This window comes from Citrus clementina, unplaced genomic scaffold (assembly GCF_000493195.1).
Source record: "Citrus clementina cultivar Clemenules unplaced genomic scaffold, Citrus_clementina_v1.0 scaffold_4, whole genome shotgun sequence".
NCBI lineage: Eukaryota > Viridiplantae > Streptophyta > Magnoliopsida > Sapindales > Rutaceae > Citrus > Citrus x clementina.
The window spans coordinates 12,333,201-12,346,620 of record NW_006262274.1 but is presented as its reverse complement, the minus strand read 5'-3'; the positions used below and the strand labels follow the sequence as shown (position 1 = coordinate 12,346,620).

General features: G+C 33.5%; 2 protein-coding genes across 4 annotated transcripts; both read left to right on the top strand.

The window, feature by feature from the left end:
• Nucleotides 1–5,474: 5,474 nt before the first annotated feature.
• On the top strand, nt 5,475–6,812 carry LOC18045392 (thylakoid lumenal 17.9 kDa protein, chloroplastic). Its single transcript, XM_006436791.2, has 4 exons — nt 5,475–5,888; nt 5,987–6,101; nt 6,284–6,353; nt 6,444–6,812. Exons 1-4 carry the CDS (start codon nt 5,584–5,586, stop codon nt 6,662–6,664), a joined length of 711 nt encoding a protein of 236 aa, XP_006436854.1. The 5' UTR covers nt 5,475–5,583; the 3' UTR covers nt 6,665–6,812.
• Nucleotides 6,813–10,450: 3,638 nt separating this feature from the next.
• LOC18045391 (protein NUCLEAR FUSION DEFECTIVE 4) lies at nt 10,451–13,312 on the top strand. Of its 3 annotated transcripts, none has more exons than XM_006436790.2 (3): nt 10,451–10,894; nt 11,418–12,346; nt 12,463–13,312. In XM_006436790.2, exons 1-3 carry the CDS (start codon nt 10,559–10,561, stop codon nt 12,968–12,970), a joined length of 1,773 nt encoding a protein of 590 aa, XP_006436853.1. In that variant the 5' UTR covers nt 10,451–10,558; the 3' UTR covers nt 12,971–13,312. The 3 variants fall into 3 exon arrangements, with proteins under 3 accessions (XP_006436853.1, XP_024042547.1, XP_024042546.1); XM_024186779.1 differs by having other exon boundaries at nt 11,418–12,341; nt 12,463–12,639; XM_024186778.1 differs by lacking the exon at nt 10,451–10,894 and adding an exon at nt 11,078–11,218.
• The last annotated feature ends 108 nt before the right edge of the window (nt 13,313–13,420 follow it).

Sequence of the window (13,420 nt, the reverse complement as noted above, 5' to 3'; positions counted from 1 at the left end):
GGAACATATTAGAATGAGTTGGGCCATAGTATAATTTTAAGGAGTATTATTGGGGTCAAATTCTAAATTCAGAATACTTGAATTAATTCAAACAACCGGAAACTTATATTTAACATGAAAATGTTATTACATTTCGTGGTCAAATTATACAATAGAAGTATTTTCCAGTAACATAGTACAAATAGAAACAACTTAAAAACAATACTTAAATAGAAAACATAATACAGCAATCATGATTAATTTAATAAAATCATATCGTGGTGCCTCTCTCTTTCGAAGTTCGTCGTCCAACAATTGCCTCTGCACTTCACGATCTCGCATATGCTCAAGTTCTTTATGTAATAGTTGAAATTTTACGAACAAACACTCAATTTCCAAGGCCAACTTCCTAACCTCATCCACTAACAATTTATCTTCTCTTCGCTAGATTTACGATCTTCTGCCCATTGAAAATTGTTACATCCTCTACAAATCCAAAATTTACGATTTGGATTTTTTGTTGTGTGTGATGTTAACAGCTCCATCTGATCACCGCATCCATTACACATTCAATTCTTGCTTGTGTTGGATGACATTGTTTGTGAAGCCATAGACCGTTGGAAAGAAACTGCCGAAAAAGGGATACAATTACAGTTAATAATGAAAAGAAAACCAGAACAATGTGTGTCAAATTCTTTGTGTGTGTGTGTGTGTGTGGTTCTCTGTGTGTGTGTGTGTCTGGTTCTGTGTGTGTGTCTGTGGTTCTGTGTCTGTGTGTTTCTGAGTGTGTGTGTGTGTGTGAAAAGAACATGAAAACTAGAAACTGGAACATATGAACAACATGATTACTGCCTGAAAAGAAATTACAACTAAATTCTACAAGCAACTATCTAGCAACCACCCAGCAGCTAATGCGAAAACTACAACCAATATGCCAGAAAGGCTACATATGTCTCGCGTAGCTGACCCAAATTCAAAAAGTTCAACAAAGTAACCAATAAATTCTACAAGCAACCAACCAGCAACCAGCTAGTAGCTAATATGAAAACTAGAAGCAACATGCCAGAAAGGCCATCAAAGAACCCAAGCCAAAATGCACGCAATCTATATACCAAAATGCACACAATCTATAAACAGACAACTGGAGATAAAATACAAGCCTCCATCAATAATATTAATCCTCATCACTCGGTTACATTAATTCAAAAAAGAACATGAAATATAGAAACAGAGCAGCTGCAATTGATTCAAATCAGAAATATCTCATGCTCAGAAATAACAGACAAGTTTCGGCTGCATAAGCCCGAAATAACAGACAGAGCGCAGCTGCGTAAGCCCAGAAATAACAAATAGAGCAACTGTAATTGACTCAATTCAGAAATCTCTTCCAAATCTTCCAGAGCAAAATCTCTTTTTCATCATCATTCATCCTCAACCTCAACATTAGCAAATTCAAAATTGTACCCAAATTCAGCCGAAACTCAATTGCAATGTAACACACTTAAATAAAACGGGAATCACAATAGCTATCCAAATTCAGCCGAAAATTAATTAAATGGGAATGACAATAGCTAAGAAAATTTAGCACTTGCAGAGCAATGAAATTAAATTAAAGAGGAAAAAAATTTAGCACTTGCAGAGCAATGAAATTAAATTAAAGAGGAAGAAAATTTAGCACTTGTAGAGCAATGAAATTAAATTCAACATAACTGTCCTAACCTAGATCAACCAAATCGTCCCCATTTTGCCATAACCTAAAGAGGAAAAAACGAAGCATTACCTTAGGCTGTGAACTTTGCCGCTTCGTGAGTTCAATTTCCCGAACAAGTTTCGGCTACCAGCGTTACCAGCGTTAACAGTGACCGTGGCTGTGAGTCGATTGTGGTGGATCCTGAATTCCTGGACCTAGGGAGAGGAAGGAAAGTAACGAATTTTTTGAAGAAACAAACTGTAGAAAGAAACGAAGAAACAAAGAAACGAAGAGATTTACGGTCAAACGGAACAAGACCAACTTGCTCTTCTCTCTATTGTTTTCGCAGGTGAAACGAAGAAACGAAAACGAAGAGGAAGAGATTTTATTCTTCTCAAAATAGTCATCAGAAACGGCGTCGTTTTGGAGTAGCAAAAAAGAAAAAAAAATCAAAACGATGCCGTTTAAGTTATTTTTGGGATTTGACCCGGGGCAAACATCATTTTCCTTCATGCATATTCAACATACAATTAATGAGAGACACAAAAACATACATTTTGATCCATGAATGCGGAAGTGAATCGCCATGAGGTTATGTCACTGTCAAGTTGATTAGGGATAGAGGATAATCTTATAAAAAATCTTCATGCTCCTCTATACTTATAGACGGAGGATAATCAAAATAAAAGAAAATTCCCTCAGATCACATTACAAAATCCTACTGCCTTTGTCTCGTTTTCACTTTCTATGTTTTCTAATAAGTTCAATGTATTTTATGTCTTTTACATCTATTACACACCTCTATTTTAGATATAATAGTTGTGTTTATATAGAAGCTAATAAAAGTGATTGAAGTCAACCAAAAAACTTTATAACTCTTAGAGTCCAATTGAACTTACAACAGTTATATGAAAGTCTGATCTAAAATAAAATTTTAAATATTCTTTATATTGGGCCGATCCAACCCATCATGAGCACCAATTCCAACAACAACCTAGTTGCAAGGGGTGGCTGATGCAAAAATTTCAAGCATTAGTTAAGATGGCAAAATGAGCTTAGTTTAATAAAGTTGAGCACTGCATAGCTAACTTAAGATTCATAGAATTCAATAGGATGTCACATGATTCTAAATTTTACAATCACATTTACTATTAAAGATTTTGTAAGTTCATTCTATTTAAGTGTGAAAAGATGTAGACAATCCATTTTGGTACATAATTTACTTGGTTAGTGGCTTAAGTGAGACAACATAAATTCAGTAAAATTTACTTACCTTACATTTTGTAATTTAATAATAATTTAAGCATTTGATGCATAGATTCTTAGTAATATTTACTTCATCAATGTTAGTTAATGTTTTCACTGAACCGTCATTAGGCTCTGATTGAAATCAATTGAGTGGTTCTCACTAGATTTAGCTCAAATCTAATTTAAACAAATAAATTTATATGTGAGAGAGCTTGTGTTAAGTTTGAACTTACATGTGTTTTTTTTCTTTTTTTTTTTTATGTTTGGAGCAAGTGGTTTAGTTGAGGTACACTAGGTAGTGAGTTAAAGTAATATACATAGTAAGTTGAGATGGTCGTATGAGGAAATATAGGGAGAGCTAGCGAAGTCCTATATGAGTTGATATAAGGCCCTAATGTGTGCTTAGGAGTAGCTCTAGTGTACTCGGGGAACAGCTCATGTGGTCTCACATAATACTTAAAGTAACTAAGGTAGCTCTAGTAAGTGCATAATTGAAACACAAACTCGACCTTAAATTAAAAATGTAGCATAATAAATATAAATTTTAAAGAACACACGATGTTTCTATTGTTCGGTCTTCGATCTACATCCACGGGAGCAAATCATCACCAATCTACTATATAAGTGAGAGGTTACATAAGATCTTATATTATCCAAGATTAATTACGCAAGCTAAATAGCTATATAGAGATGTTGGGTATTGACAATGATGAAAATGGTGAATAAAGATATGGAGAGTAATAATATAGTGGAAAAGATGATGAAGGTGGAGAATAGAAATACACTCTCAAAAATGGAGAAGGGTTATGATCTAAAGGATATATATATATATATAGAGAGAGAGAGAGAGAGAGAGAGAGAGAGAGAGAGAGAAGAAGAAGAAGAGAGCCCCGTCATATGGGTTGAATAAGATATTTATATAGGAGAGACTAGCAGTAAAGAGAGTGTATAACAGTGAGGGCTAAATGTCATTTTTAGATTATCAGGAGAGAATATTTTAGAGCTATTTGTCATATTTGGGAAAAAAGAATATGAATATCCTTACTATACTAGATTTATTCTTTTCTATAAATATCTTGATATGTTCAACCTTGACTTTTAATTTTCTAAGTCCATCCAATGTCGTAAATTTTTCTAAATGACATCTTTATACTGTTCTAAGTATTATACCTATTTTGTCCTTATAATTGTCCATATATCATTCATTTATTGGTCTAAGAATATACTTCCTATTTATCTCCAAATAGCTAATCTCTATATTCAATATTAATCGGTCAGTATTGTGGAGCATAAAATTACAAGAATCTCGTATTCTTTCATTAAAAATTGACAAAATGCACGCGCACAAACATATACCAGAAACCAATGCCTAAAAGGATTGTATAAAAGAAATGAGTGGTGCTATTGGCACACCTCCAATATCCTCTTAAAACCCCTCTTATTTTCGTCTGCAAATTTACCTCTAACCGAAAAACCCCTACATACCTCATCCAATGCAAAAGTGCAAATGAAATTTAAAGACCACTTTTACAGTTGCAGATTTATCTCTCTCTTTTCAAGAGTTTGATGAATAATATTTACCCATGGCAAAACTAATTTACATTAATTAAAAATAAATCCATTAATTTTCATTGGACTATTCATTATTTTTAATTATCTCAAAAAATGTCAATTGTATCCTGTTTCGATGCATAAAAAAAGGGTTCAACCCCCGAAAATTTTTATGAATAAAATTAGATGAAGATGAAAACATCCCATAACTTGTTGTAAGCACTTAGATGCACTCAAGACATTCAAATTTTAATTTTTTCTTATTTTGAATTTTAAGTCTATGAAAAGTTAAACAATAGAAAAACTGCCATAAAAATAATCGATCCCAAAAAAATATTAGCAGTTATCTTTTTTATAAGATGCACAATCAGTATTGGTAATAAGAGAAACATAGAAATTTTTGTTTTTGTACCTAAAGAAATTAAGAAAAGAGACATCATGAATGGGGTTTGTTCAAAGGAAAGAGTGAAGTAGGAATATTTGTGGAATAAAAGAAGACGTCAATAGAAGTTATCTTATTTTTCAAATTATTTAATAAAGTATATTGAGAAAAGGGATTTGAAGAGGATAACTGAAGGGTGCCAATAATCTAACTCAAAAGAAATATTTTAACTTTTAAATAAAGCAAATCAAATTTCCAACTAGTGGAAAATGATTAAAAAAGAAATTGCAACTGGTTCTTAAGTGGTTATAAATAAAACAAAATCATTTTTAGTTTCATTTTGACGCTATAAAGGAGTAGTATTAAATGTTTTTAAATTGTATTTTAAAATTTCATCTGCAATATAGCATAATAAAGTGGATGACGTGATATGATAAATTCTCTTAAAATTATGAAAATATATTAACCAACTAATAAATGACACATTACATACCGCTTTCATCAATTGAGATTATAAAGTTTTGAGATATAATTTGATATGTATATTTTGATATAAATTACATTTGTTTCTAATATTTGCATCCTTTTGAAGATATATAATTGAAAAAAAAAAAAAAACAACGGGTGCGTTTCACCTCTTCATCCCATAGTGGAAGAGCCAGGGGAGCGAGACATAGGCATAACTATCAACTAACTAACAGAAGAGGTAAAGGGATAACAAATTTTATCAAACATGGGTTTGATTGGTCACCGTTTCCAACCACCTGATTTCTCACTCATCAAATCTTCAACAATCTTCACCAAAAAATCATCACTTTGCCATGGACATCACCCTGAGCCTGCAGCATCCACTTCACAGGCTCTTTACAAAAAGCCCATAATTTTATCCCATTTGCTTTCCTTGGCTCTCACCGCAACGTTCAACTCTCCATTGCCTTGTTTAGCCGTTCCTTCCGTCAACTCTCAGTTTCCGTTGCTTTCTCCTACCACCCCATTTTCTCAGTCCAAGAATTTGCAATTAGGACTACAAGAAGATGGGTATATTTTCCATTTTGCCCCAATTTGCATTGTAACATCAACATTATATAACATGCCCATTATATTCATATTTTAACTGTTTTCATTTCTTCTTGCAGGAAAATTAGGCCTTGCCCTTCAACAAATCCAGGGTGTGTGTCCACTAACCCCAAATCGTCATCGTTTGCGTTCCCTTTGAGGATTCCTGAAAATTCCACCGAGAATGCAATTCAGGTTTGAATGACACATGACCATACTTGTGAATCAGGATCCTCTTATCATCTGAGCTCTCATGAGTTTTGGTCACAGGTCAAATGTCTATTAGTGATAATGAATGGTTGAAATTTAACTAGATGAAGTGAGATCATGAGAGAATGTAATCCATTTTTAGGTAGCTTGGTTTTCTTTTGTTGCAGAAATTGCAGGAAGCCATCCTGAAAACACAGAAAAATGTCAAGATTGGTGTTGTAGAGGATACCCCATTTGGTAATTTGACTCAATTTAACTATTACATATTTTTAGACACTTACACACATTTTGTCACGCATTAAAACTAGCATGTTTGCACAAATCCAGGCCAGTATTTACAAGCTGAGGTTGATGGAGGGTTTGGCCGGGACGTGCTAGAGTTTTTGGTGAAAGGGGATGTGGTTGCTTATAGGTCAGTGGCTAAAAAAGTAACTTATGTATATCCCTTCACAACAGCTTTAGGGGATTCGAAGGGACAGGAAGAAAGAATGAAGCAAATTATTGCTGAATTAGGCTGGTATGCTCCAAGTTTTGATTCCATGGAATAGACTTTTATCTTTCCTGCTACAATATCAGTAGCTTAAGTACATTTCACTAATCTGTATCTAGCCATCAGGTATTATAGTTGATGCCATTAAAACTTTACTGTCGAATGCCCACAAACATTACACGGGAGAAATGCAATAACTACATATGTGTGAATTCATTTTAATTCAATTTTGTTATTGCTCTCATTGCCTTGACTATTTCTGGAGGAAACTTCACTAGCTAGTCTATTGCTCTGTCTTATTTGCCTCTGTGTGGAAGAATACAAATACCGCTAACATGTTAATTTCGACAGCCTGTTCAACTAGAGGACTTTTGAAGTTAATCAAAGTGGCTAAATTAGTAATTGACTTGTTAGTATTGATGCGTCTAAAAATAAGAAACATTGTATTGGGAGGATTTTTTTTTTTCCTGTCATAATCTACATAAAAGCCCTTTGTCGGCCATGCTATAGAAGAAATGAGATCTTAGCAACCATAAAGAAATGGAAAAAGAATGAAAAGCTGTAATAAAGCATAGCAATCATCAGGTATGGATAGTTGTTATGGCACACTCTTGGCAGAAACTATTAGTGCGCATAAAACCCTAGGATTCTTGTTAGAGCACTAAGAGGGAATATATATGGAAATGGCTACAATGGGGTTAAGTTTTATCATGCAATAATAATCAGAATCATGAATCTTGCACTACCTTTTCCAAAAGTTCTGATATTTATGTCTATTTTTCTTCGGCCTTGCGAGTTGTAAGATGAACATTGTTCTTATTGAATTATTTTGTATTGATATGAATGATGAATGTGGAAGTAAAGCACAGATCTTTTGGCTTTTGGTATTTCATTGGAGTTATTGCTGGGTGAATCATGAGCAAGTTGTATGTCGCTGAATGATAGTGGAATCGTATTATACATACTATTAGTGTTTAATTACTAGGAGTGTATTTTTTGTTCTCAGCTTCATTTGAGTGTGGTTCATTGCACTCAACTCAAAACTCCTTGCTACTGGATTCATGTTACAGTCAGTAAAATTTTTGGCCTTTTCAGTACGGAATGCTCGAGAACTTACTTTGATTGATTAGAAATGAGGTTTCCGCATGTAATTAGACTATATATCTTGTTCTTTGCTGAGAGCCATAGTCTTTTCATTTGTAGTGATACCTTTCATCATAGATAACATTTGGAAATCGTAGGAAAAATTAGTAATAGAGATAATCCCCATCACATGGAACTTCATTGGTGTTCTTAGAATCTTACAAAATCCATGGCCAATATGGCTCATATCAGAGGAAGAGAAAGAAGAAAATCAACAGACGCTGGCAAAGAAATTATAGTAACATTCATTTGTGTCTTGGCAAAATGTTGTAAAAACTGGAAGTGACCGTGACGATTGAACGGGTGTTATAAGGCAAATTTTGGTAATGAGATATACTATGATTGACCATTGATCATGAATACTACAAGTTTGTATATAAAAAGTAAAAATGTTGTTTACGGATGATTTAACTTAATATTTTCAAAAGAAAAATGTTAAAATTTTAATATTTAATACTTAACTGATATCACTATCTCTTTATGGGAACTACTACCTTACGTTTAATGTAAGGTACAATTCTCTCTCCTAATGGTGAATTCTAATGGAGCTCATGAATCAATTGTGTGAGAGGCTGTACCTTACCTTTAATGTTAGATAACAAAATCCTCTCTTTATACTTATAGCTTGGCTTGGGGAGAAAAAATTTCACAATTTTCAAATATTGAAAAGAGGTCAGGTCATGGATGAACCTCAAAACTTTTAGAAACTAGTGCCCCATTTCTGAAAAGATTAAAGTGGTGGTAGCCGTGGCCTGTGGATGTGATCCAAAACATTGAAAACGTTTTCAAATGATTGATAATTGTTAGGGCCTTGATATTATTGTCTGTGCATGCAATGGGGTTCACCTAAGTTACATTCCATGTAACTTATGGCCATCATGTAAAATTTTATCTAGCCCCCTATATTCTATATTATTTATACTTTATTCGTAAGTATTATAAAATTTTTGGATTGTAAAATATCATTAGCCCCTTATATTCAATTTTATTTTATTGAAATCCTGAAGCTCGAAGTCGCCCCCTACAATTTATTCATAAGTATTATGAATTTTATAGTGCATTCACTAAATAGGAATCAAATTTAGTTGGAAACATAATGAATTACAATCAGAATAGCTAGAATTAAAATAAAGAATTAGAATTAGAATAATTTATTTACTTGAACTGTAGAAATCGTAATTAGAATGAGTTGTATTACCATTTATTTGTTTATTTTGTCTTAGAATGAAAATCATAATGAGTTAAATTGTAACATTGCTATAAAATTATTAATTAATTTTTATCACAATTATTATTTTATATTTTAATTATTGTTATTGTTATTATTATTCAAAAATTAATTATTAATAATAATTATCGTTAATTATTATTATTATTAACAATTTAATGAAAATTTATTATTAATTATTGTTAATAGATTAATTAATTATAATACTTTTTATTCTTGTTATTAATAATAAAAATAATAATCTATTTAAAGAATATAATTATATTTATGATTATAATAAAATAATAGTTATTAATTAAATGGAGGTCATTTTGGAAATTTAAAATTATAGGGAGCGAATTCGTACTTTAGGGTTTCAATAAAATAAAATTGAGTGTATGAAATTAAATGAAATTTTATAATTCAAAAAATTTTATAATACTTATGAATATATAAATAATATAGAGTATAGAGGGCTTAATAAAATTTTACATACTGACCGTAAGTTACATTAAATGTAACTTAGGCAGACCCCAATGCAATGTATTAATTATAAACAAATTCGTTGCATGTGGTCCTGTTTGTCAAAAGGTTTTCAATCATAATTCATAAATCATACCTGGGATTCTTAGGCTCTTATCAATGTATTCGTCATCTCTTATCAGTACCACAAATTACAATATCTCTTATCAGTGCACAAATTACAAAGTCGGTGGATTGGAACGGCCTTATCTCTCGCGGCCACAAATTGAAAAGGATAAAAGTACACGACAGAGGTTCATTCACTTGACATTTTGGAACCATTTGTACAATTAATGAATATAGTCTCAGATTATTATTCTAATAATGTTATATTTATATAGTTAGAAAATTTAATTTATATTCTAATTGATATAATAAATGATGTATCACTATCAATTTGATTCGAGTAATAGATAATGATTAAGTCTTATTAGTTAGCACAATACATATATTAATAAGTACAACATTCAAAGTTTCAAACTTCATTTATTTATTTATTACTAACTATCATTTTTTTTTTTTTTTTTACATTACTCTAGATAGAACATACAAATATTATAATCCAACTCAATATACATGTCGGAATCTGTCTCGACGTATCAAAGTTGAAGTCTAAATATAACTCAATTCTATATGTCAGTTAAAGAAGATATTGGTCACAAACTCTCGATTTAAAAAAATATTGTTATATTTATATTTATAAATCTTAATTTTCTAATTTATCATCAAAGAAAGAAGAAAATGACAACGCTACGCGTGCTGCTTATCTACTAAGTCTGAAGCTTTCAGATTGATGCACTTTCACATCACCTTTCCAGTTCCACAACCAACCCGCCCTTCTTTTATTTTAGTTATAGTGACCGTTGGCCAGCATTTTAGTTTTACCGCGCTTTGATTGTGACACGTTTTGGCTTTTCTTTGTATTAAATTAAAAAAAGGCGAAAAGCAGGAAGTCAATAAACAAATCATATTTTAAATTTGTAACAGTAACACAACGGATGCTTCATATTCAATCATCATCATTTGTTCCTCAAGAATTAAGAGACCATTTATAGCTTTTAGAGTTTCGATAGTACAAGCATGGTACGTCTACCTGAGAGGCTCAAGTCCTTCGTGAACAACAGATGGCTGGTTTTTGTTTGTTCAATGTGGATTCAGTCCTGTGCTGGAATTGGCTACTTGTTTGGAAGCATATCACCTGTGATCAAAGCCCATATGGGTTACAACCAGAGACAGGTTTCTCTTTTGGGTGTGGCCAAGGATTTGGGTGACAGTTTTGGCTTTGTTCCTGGTACTTTTGTTGAAATTTTGCCTGTTTGGTCAATTAATCTTATTGGTGTGCTTCAGAATTTTGTTGGGTATGGCTTGGTTTGGCTTATTGTCACCAATAGATTGCCTTCTTTGCCCCTTTGGGTGGTGAGTGCTTGCCTTGCCTCGTCTCTAGTTTTAAAGCCTATTTGTCTTTCTTTATGCTATGTTATGAAGGTTCAGAATCATGTATCGAGAGAAGATTGAGAATTCTGATATTTGAGAACTTTTTCTTTTTTAAATCCTTTCTTGTGGTTGATAAACATAATTAATTGATAGGTAGTGGCAGAAGCTTATTGATAAACATATTATATGAATTGAGTCATTATGCTTGAGAGGTTATTCCTAATCTCTAATTCAGATCAATGAGTGGAGCAATTAATTATTGAAGAAGAAGAAGCATATGAATTGTCCATGCCATTATATCATTGGGTAATTTCTTTGATTTGTTATTAGCTATTGAGATGTCGTTTCAGTACCTAAAGCTTGTGAATATTTGGCCGGATGGTCAAATGCTCGAATACTTGTACTGGGAGGAGCTTTGCAGTTTTTGTCAACCATTTCATGCAGGATCATGATTTTTTTTTTTTAATTTAATTTAATTAAATTAATTTTTTTTTTTTTTTTGCAGCTTTGCATTGCTATATTTGTTGGAACAAATGGCGAGACGTACTTCAACACAGCAGCTCTGGTTTCATGCGTGCAGAACTTCCCCAAAAGCAGGGGTCCTGTTGTGGGGATATTGAAAGGATTTGCTGGGTTGAGTGGTGCTATTTTAACTCAAATTTATATCATGATCAGTGCTAATGAAACATCACTGATTTTCTTAGTTGCAGTTGGACCTTCAATTGTTGTAATGGCTTTTATGTTCATTGTCAGACCTATTGGAGGACATAGACAAGTGAGGCTGTCTGATAATACAAGCTTCTTATTCACGTACACTGTTTGCCTCGTTCTGGCGGCTTATATGTTGGCCGTCTTGCTGCTTGAGGATCTAGTAGTTGTAAATCAAAACGTGCTCACAGTATTAGCAGTGGGTTTGATCATTATCATATTGCTTCCAGTAACAATTCCTGTTGTATTGGTATTCTTCACGGAACCACCACCTCCAGTAGAGGAGACTCTTCTTGCCAAGACAAATAAAGGAGAAGCAAGTAAATCTGAGGACTATCGAGAAGAGGTCATTCTAAGTGAGGTTGAAGATGAGAAGCCTCCAGAAGTAGACTCGCTTCCAGCATCAGAAAGACAAAAACGAATTGCTCATTTGCAAGCTAAACTGTTCCAAGCAGCTGCAGAAGGGGCAGTGAGGGTCAAGCGGAGAAAAGGTCCACGTAGAGGAGAGGATTTCACTTTACTTCAGGCTTTGATGAAGGCCGACTTTTTGCTTCTGTTCTTCTCCCTTGTACTGGCTTCAGGATCTGGTTTGACTGTTATTGACAATCTGGGACAGATTTGTCAATCTCTTGGATATGCTGATACAAGTATATATGTATCCATGATCAGCATTTGGAACTTTCTTGGCCGAGTTGGAGGTGGCTACTTTTCAGAGGCCATTGTAAGGTGCAACCTATTTTCTTTTATAGCAATGAATAATTTTTAGTGATTTTACTTCAGCTAACAAGAAACTTTGACCTGATCTTAAGTTTTATTTATTTTTTTCCTCCCTTGAAATTCAGAAAATTTGCTTATCCAAGACCAGTAGCCATGGCCGTAGCTCAGGTTGTAATGGCTTTTGCACTGCTCTACTATGCCATTGGATGGCCAGGTGAAATATATGTCACAACAGTGCTGGTAGGACTCAGTTATGGTGCTCACTGGGCAATTGTGCCAGCCGCAGCTTCAGAGCTATTTGGCTTGAAGAGTTTTGGCGCCTTGTATAATTTTCTGACACTGGCAAGTCCTGCTGGTTCTCTAATATTCTCTGGTGTCATCGCCAGTGGTATATACGACTATTATGCAGAGAAACAGGCCGGCCTTCTCTGGAAATATAACGGCAATATGCTTCCGGTTTCATTTCGGGATCAGGAAACTCCCACTTGTTTGGGTTCCATATGCTACTCTATCACTTGTGGGATAATGGCAGGACTTTGCATCATAGCAATGGTAATGAGTTTGATTGTCGTTCATAGGACTAAGAGTGTTTATGCTCAACTCTACGGGAATCTTAACAGAAGCAACAGATGATTGTTTTACATAGATATGCAGGTGCAAAGAGTTTTATCGAGCGTATCTTGGGCTGCAAGCATTTTTGCTGCTCATAATCCTTCTGAACCAACAGTCGAAGGCAGTCCTTGATTACATTGCATATTTAATGAAACAGGCTGTGTAAGGACATCTGCTTCAAATTTGGATTGAAGTTATTTCTTGTGTAGAGCATTTAATTCTATGTATTTGACCCTTAAACCAGTTATGATTGCTTGCGGCCCTGCAGGTTTTTTTTTCATCTGTAGCAGGATCATGCTTCCTTTGTTTAGTTCACAATGTGTACCATTATCACATTTAATTGACATTTATCTTTCAGGTTTATATTTCCTTTCTAGAACTTGTTTCGGTGCACAAATTAGAAGAATTGACAATGATTCAGTAAAGGGCAATATAACAGTGGTATGCTTAAGATCTGCCAGTGCTTGGCGT

What these genes read in the sequence shown, in the direction of transcription:
- LOC18045392 (XM_006436791.2), top strand. Translation starts at nt 5,584, where the DNA reads ATGGGTTTGATTGGTCACCGTTTCCAACCACCTGATTTCTCACTCATC. An exon ending in TTAGGACTACAAGAAGATGG is followed by an intron (nt 5,889 to 5,986) that starts GTATATTTTCCA and finishes TTCTTCTTGCAG; the next exon opens with GAAAATTAGGCCTTGCCCTT. An exon ending in CCACCGAGAATGCAATTCAG is followed by an intron (nt 6,102 to 6,283) that starts GTTTGAATGACA and finishes CTTTTGTTGCAG; the next exon opens with AAATTGCAGGAAGCCATCCT.
- LOC18045391 (XM_006436790.2), top strand. Translation starts at nt 10,559, where the DNA reads ATGGTACGTCTACCTGAGAGGCTCAAGTCCTTCGTGAACAACAGATGG. An exon ending in CTTCTTTGCCCCTTTGGGTG is followed by an intron (nt 10,895 to 11,417) that starts GTGAGTGCTTGC and finishes TTTTTTTTGCAG; the next exon opens with CTTTGCATTGCTATATTTGT. An exon ending in TTTTCAGAGGCCATTGTAAG is followed by an intron (nt 12,347 to 12,462) that starts GTGCAACCTATT and finishes CTTGAAATTCAG; the next exon opens with AAAATTTGCTTATCCAAGAC.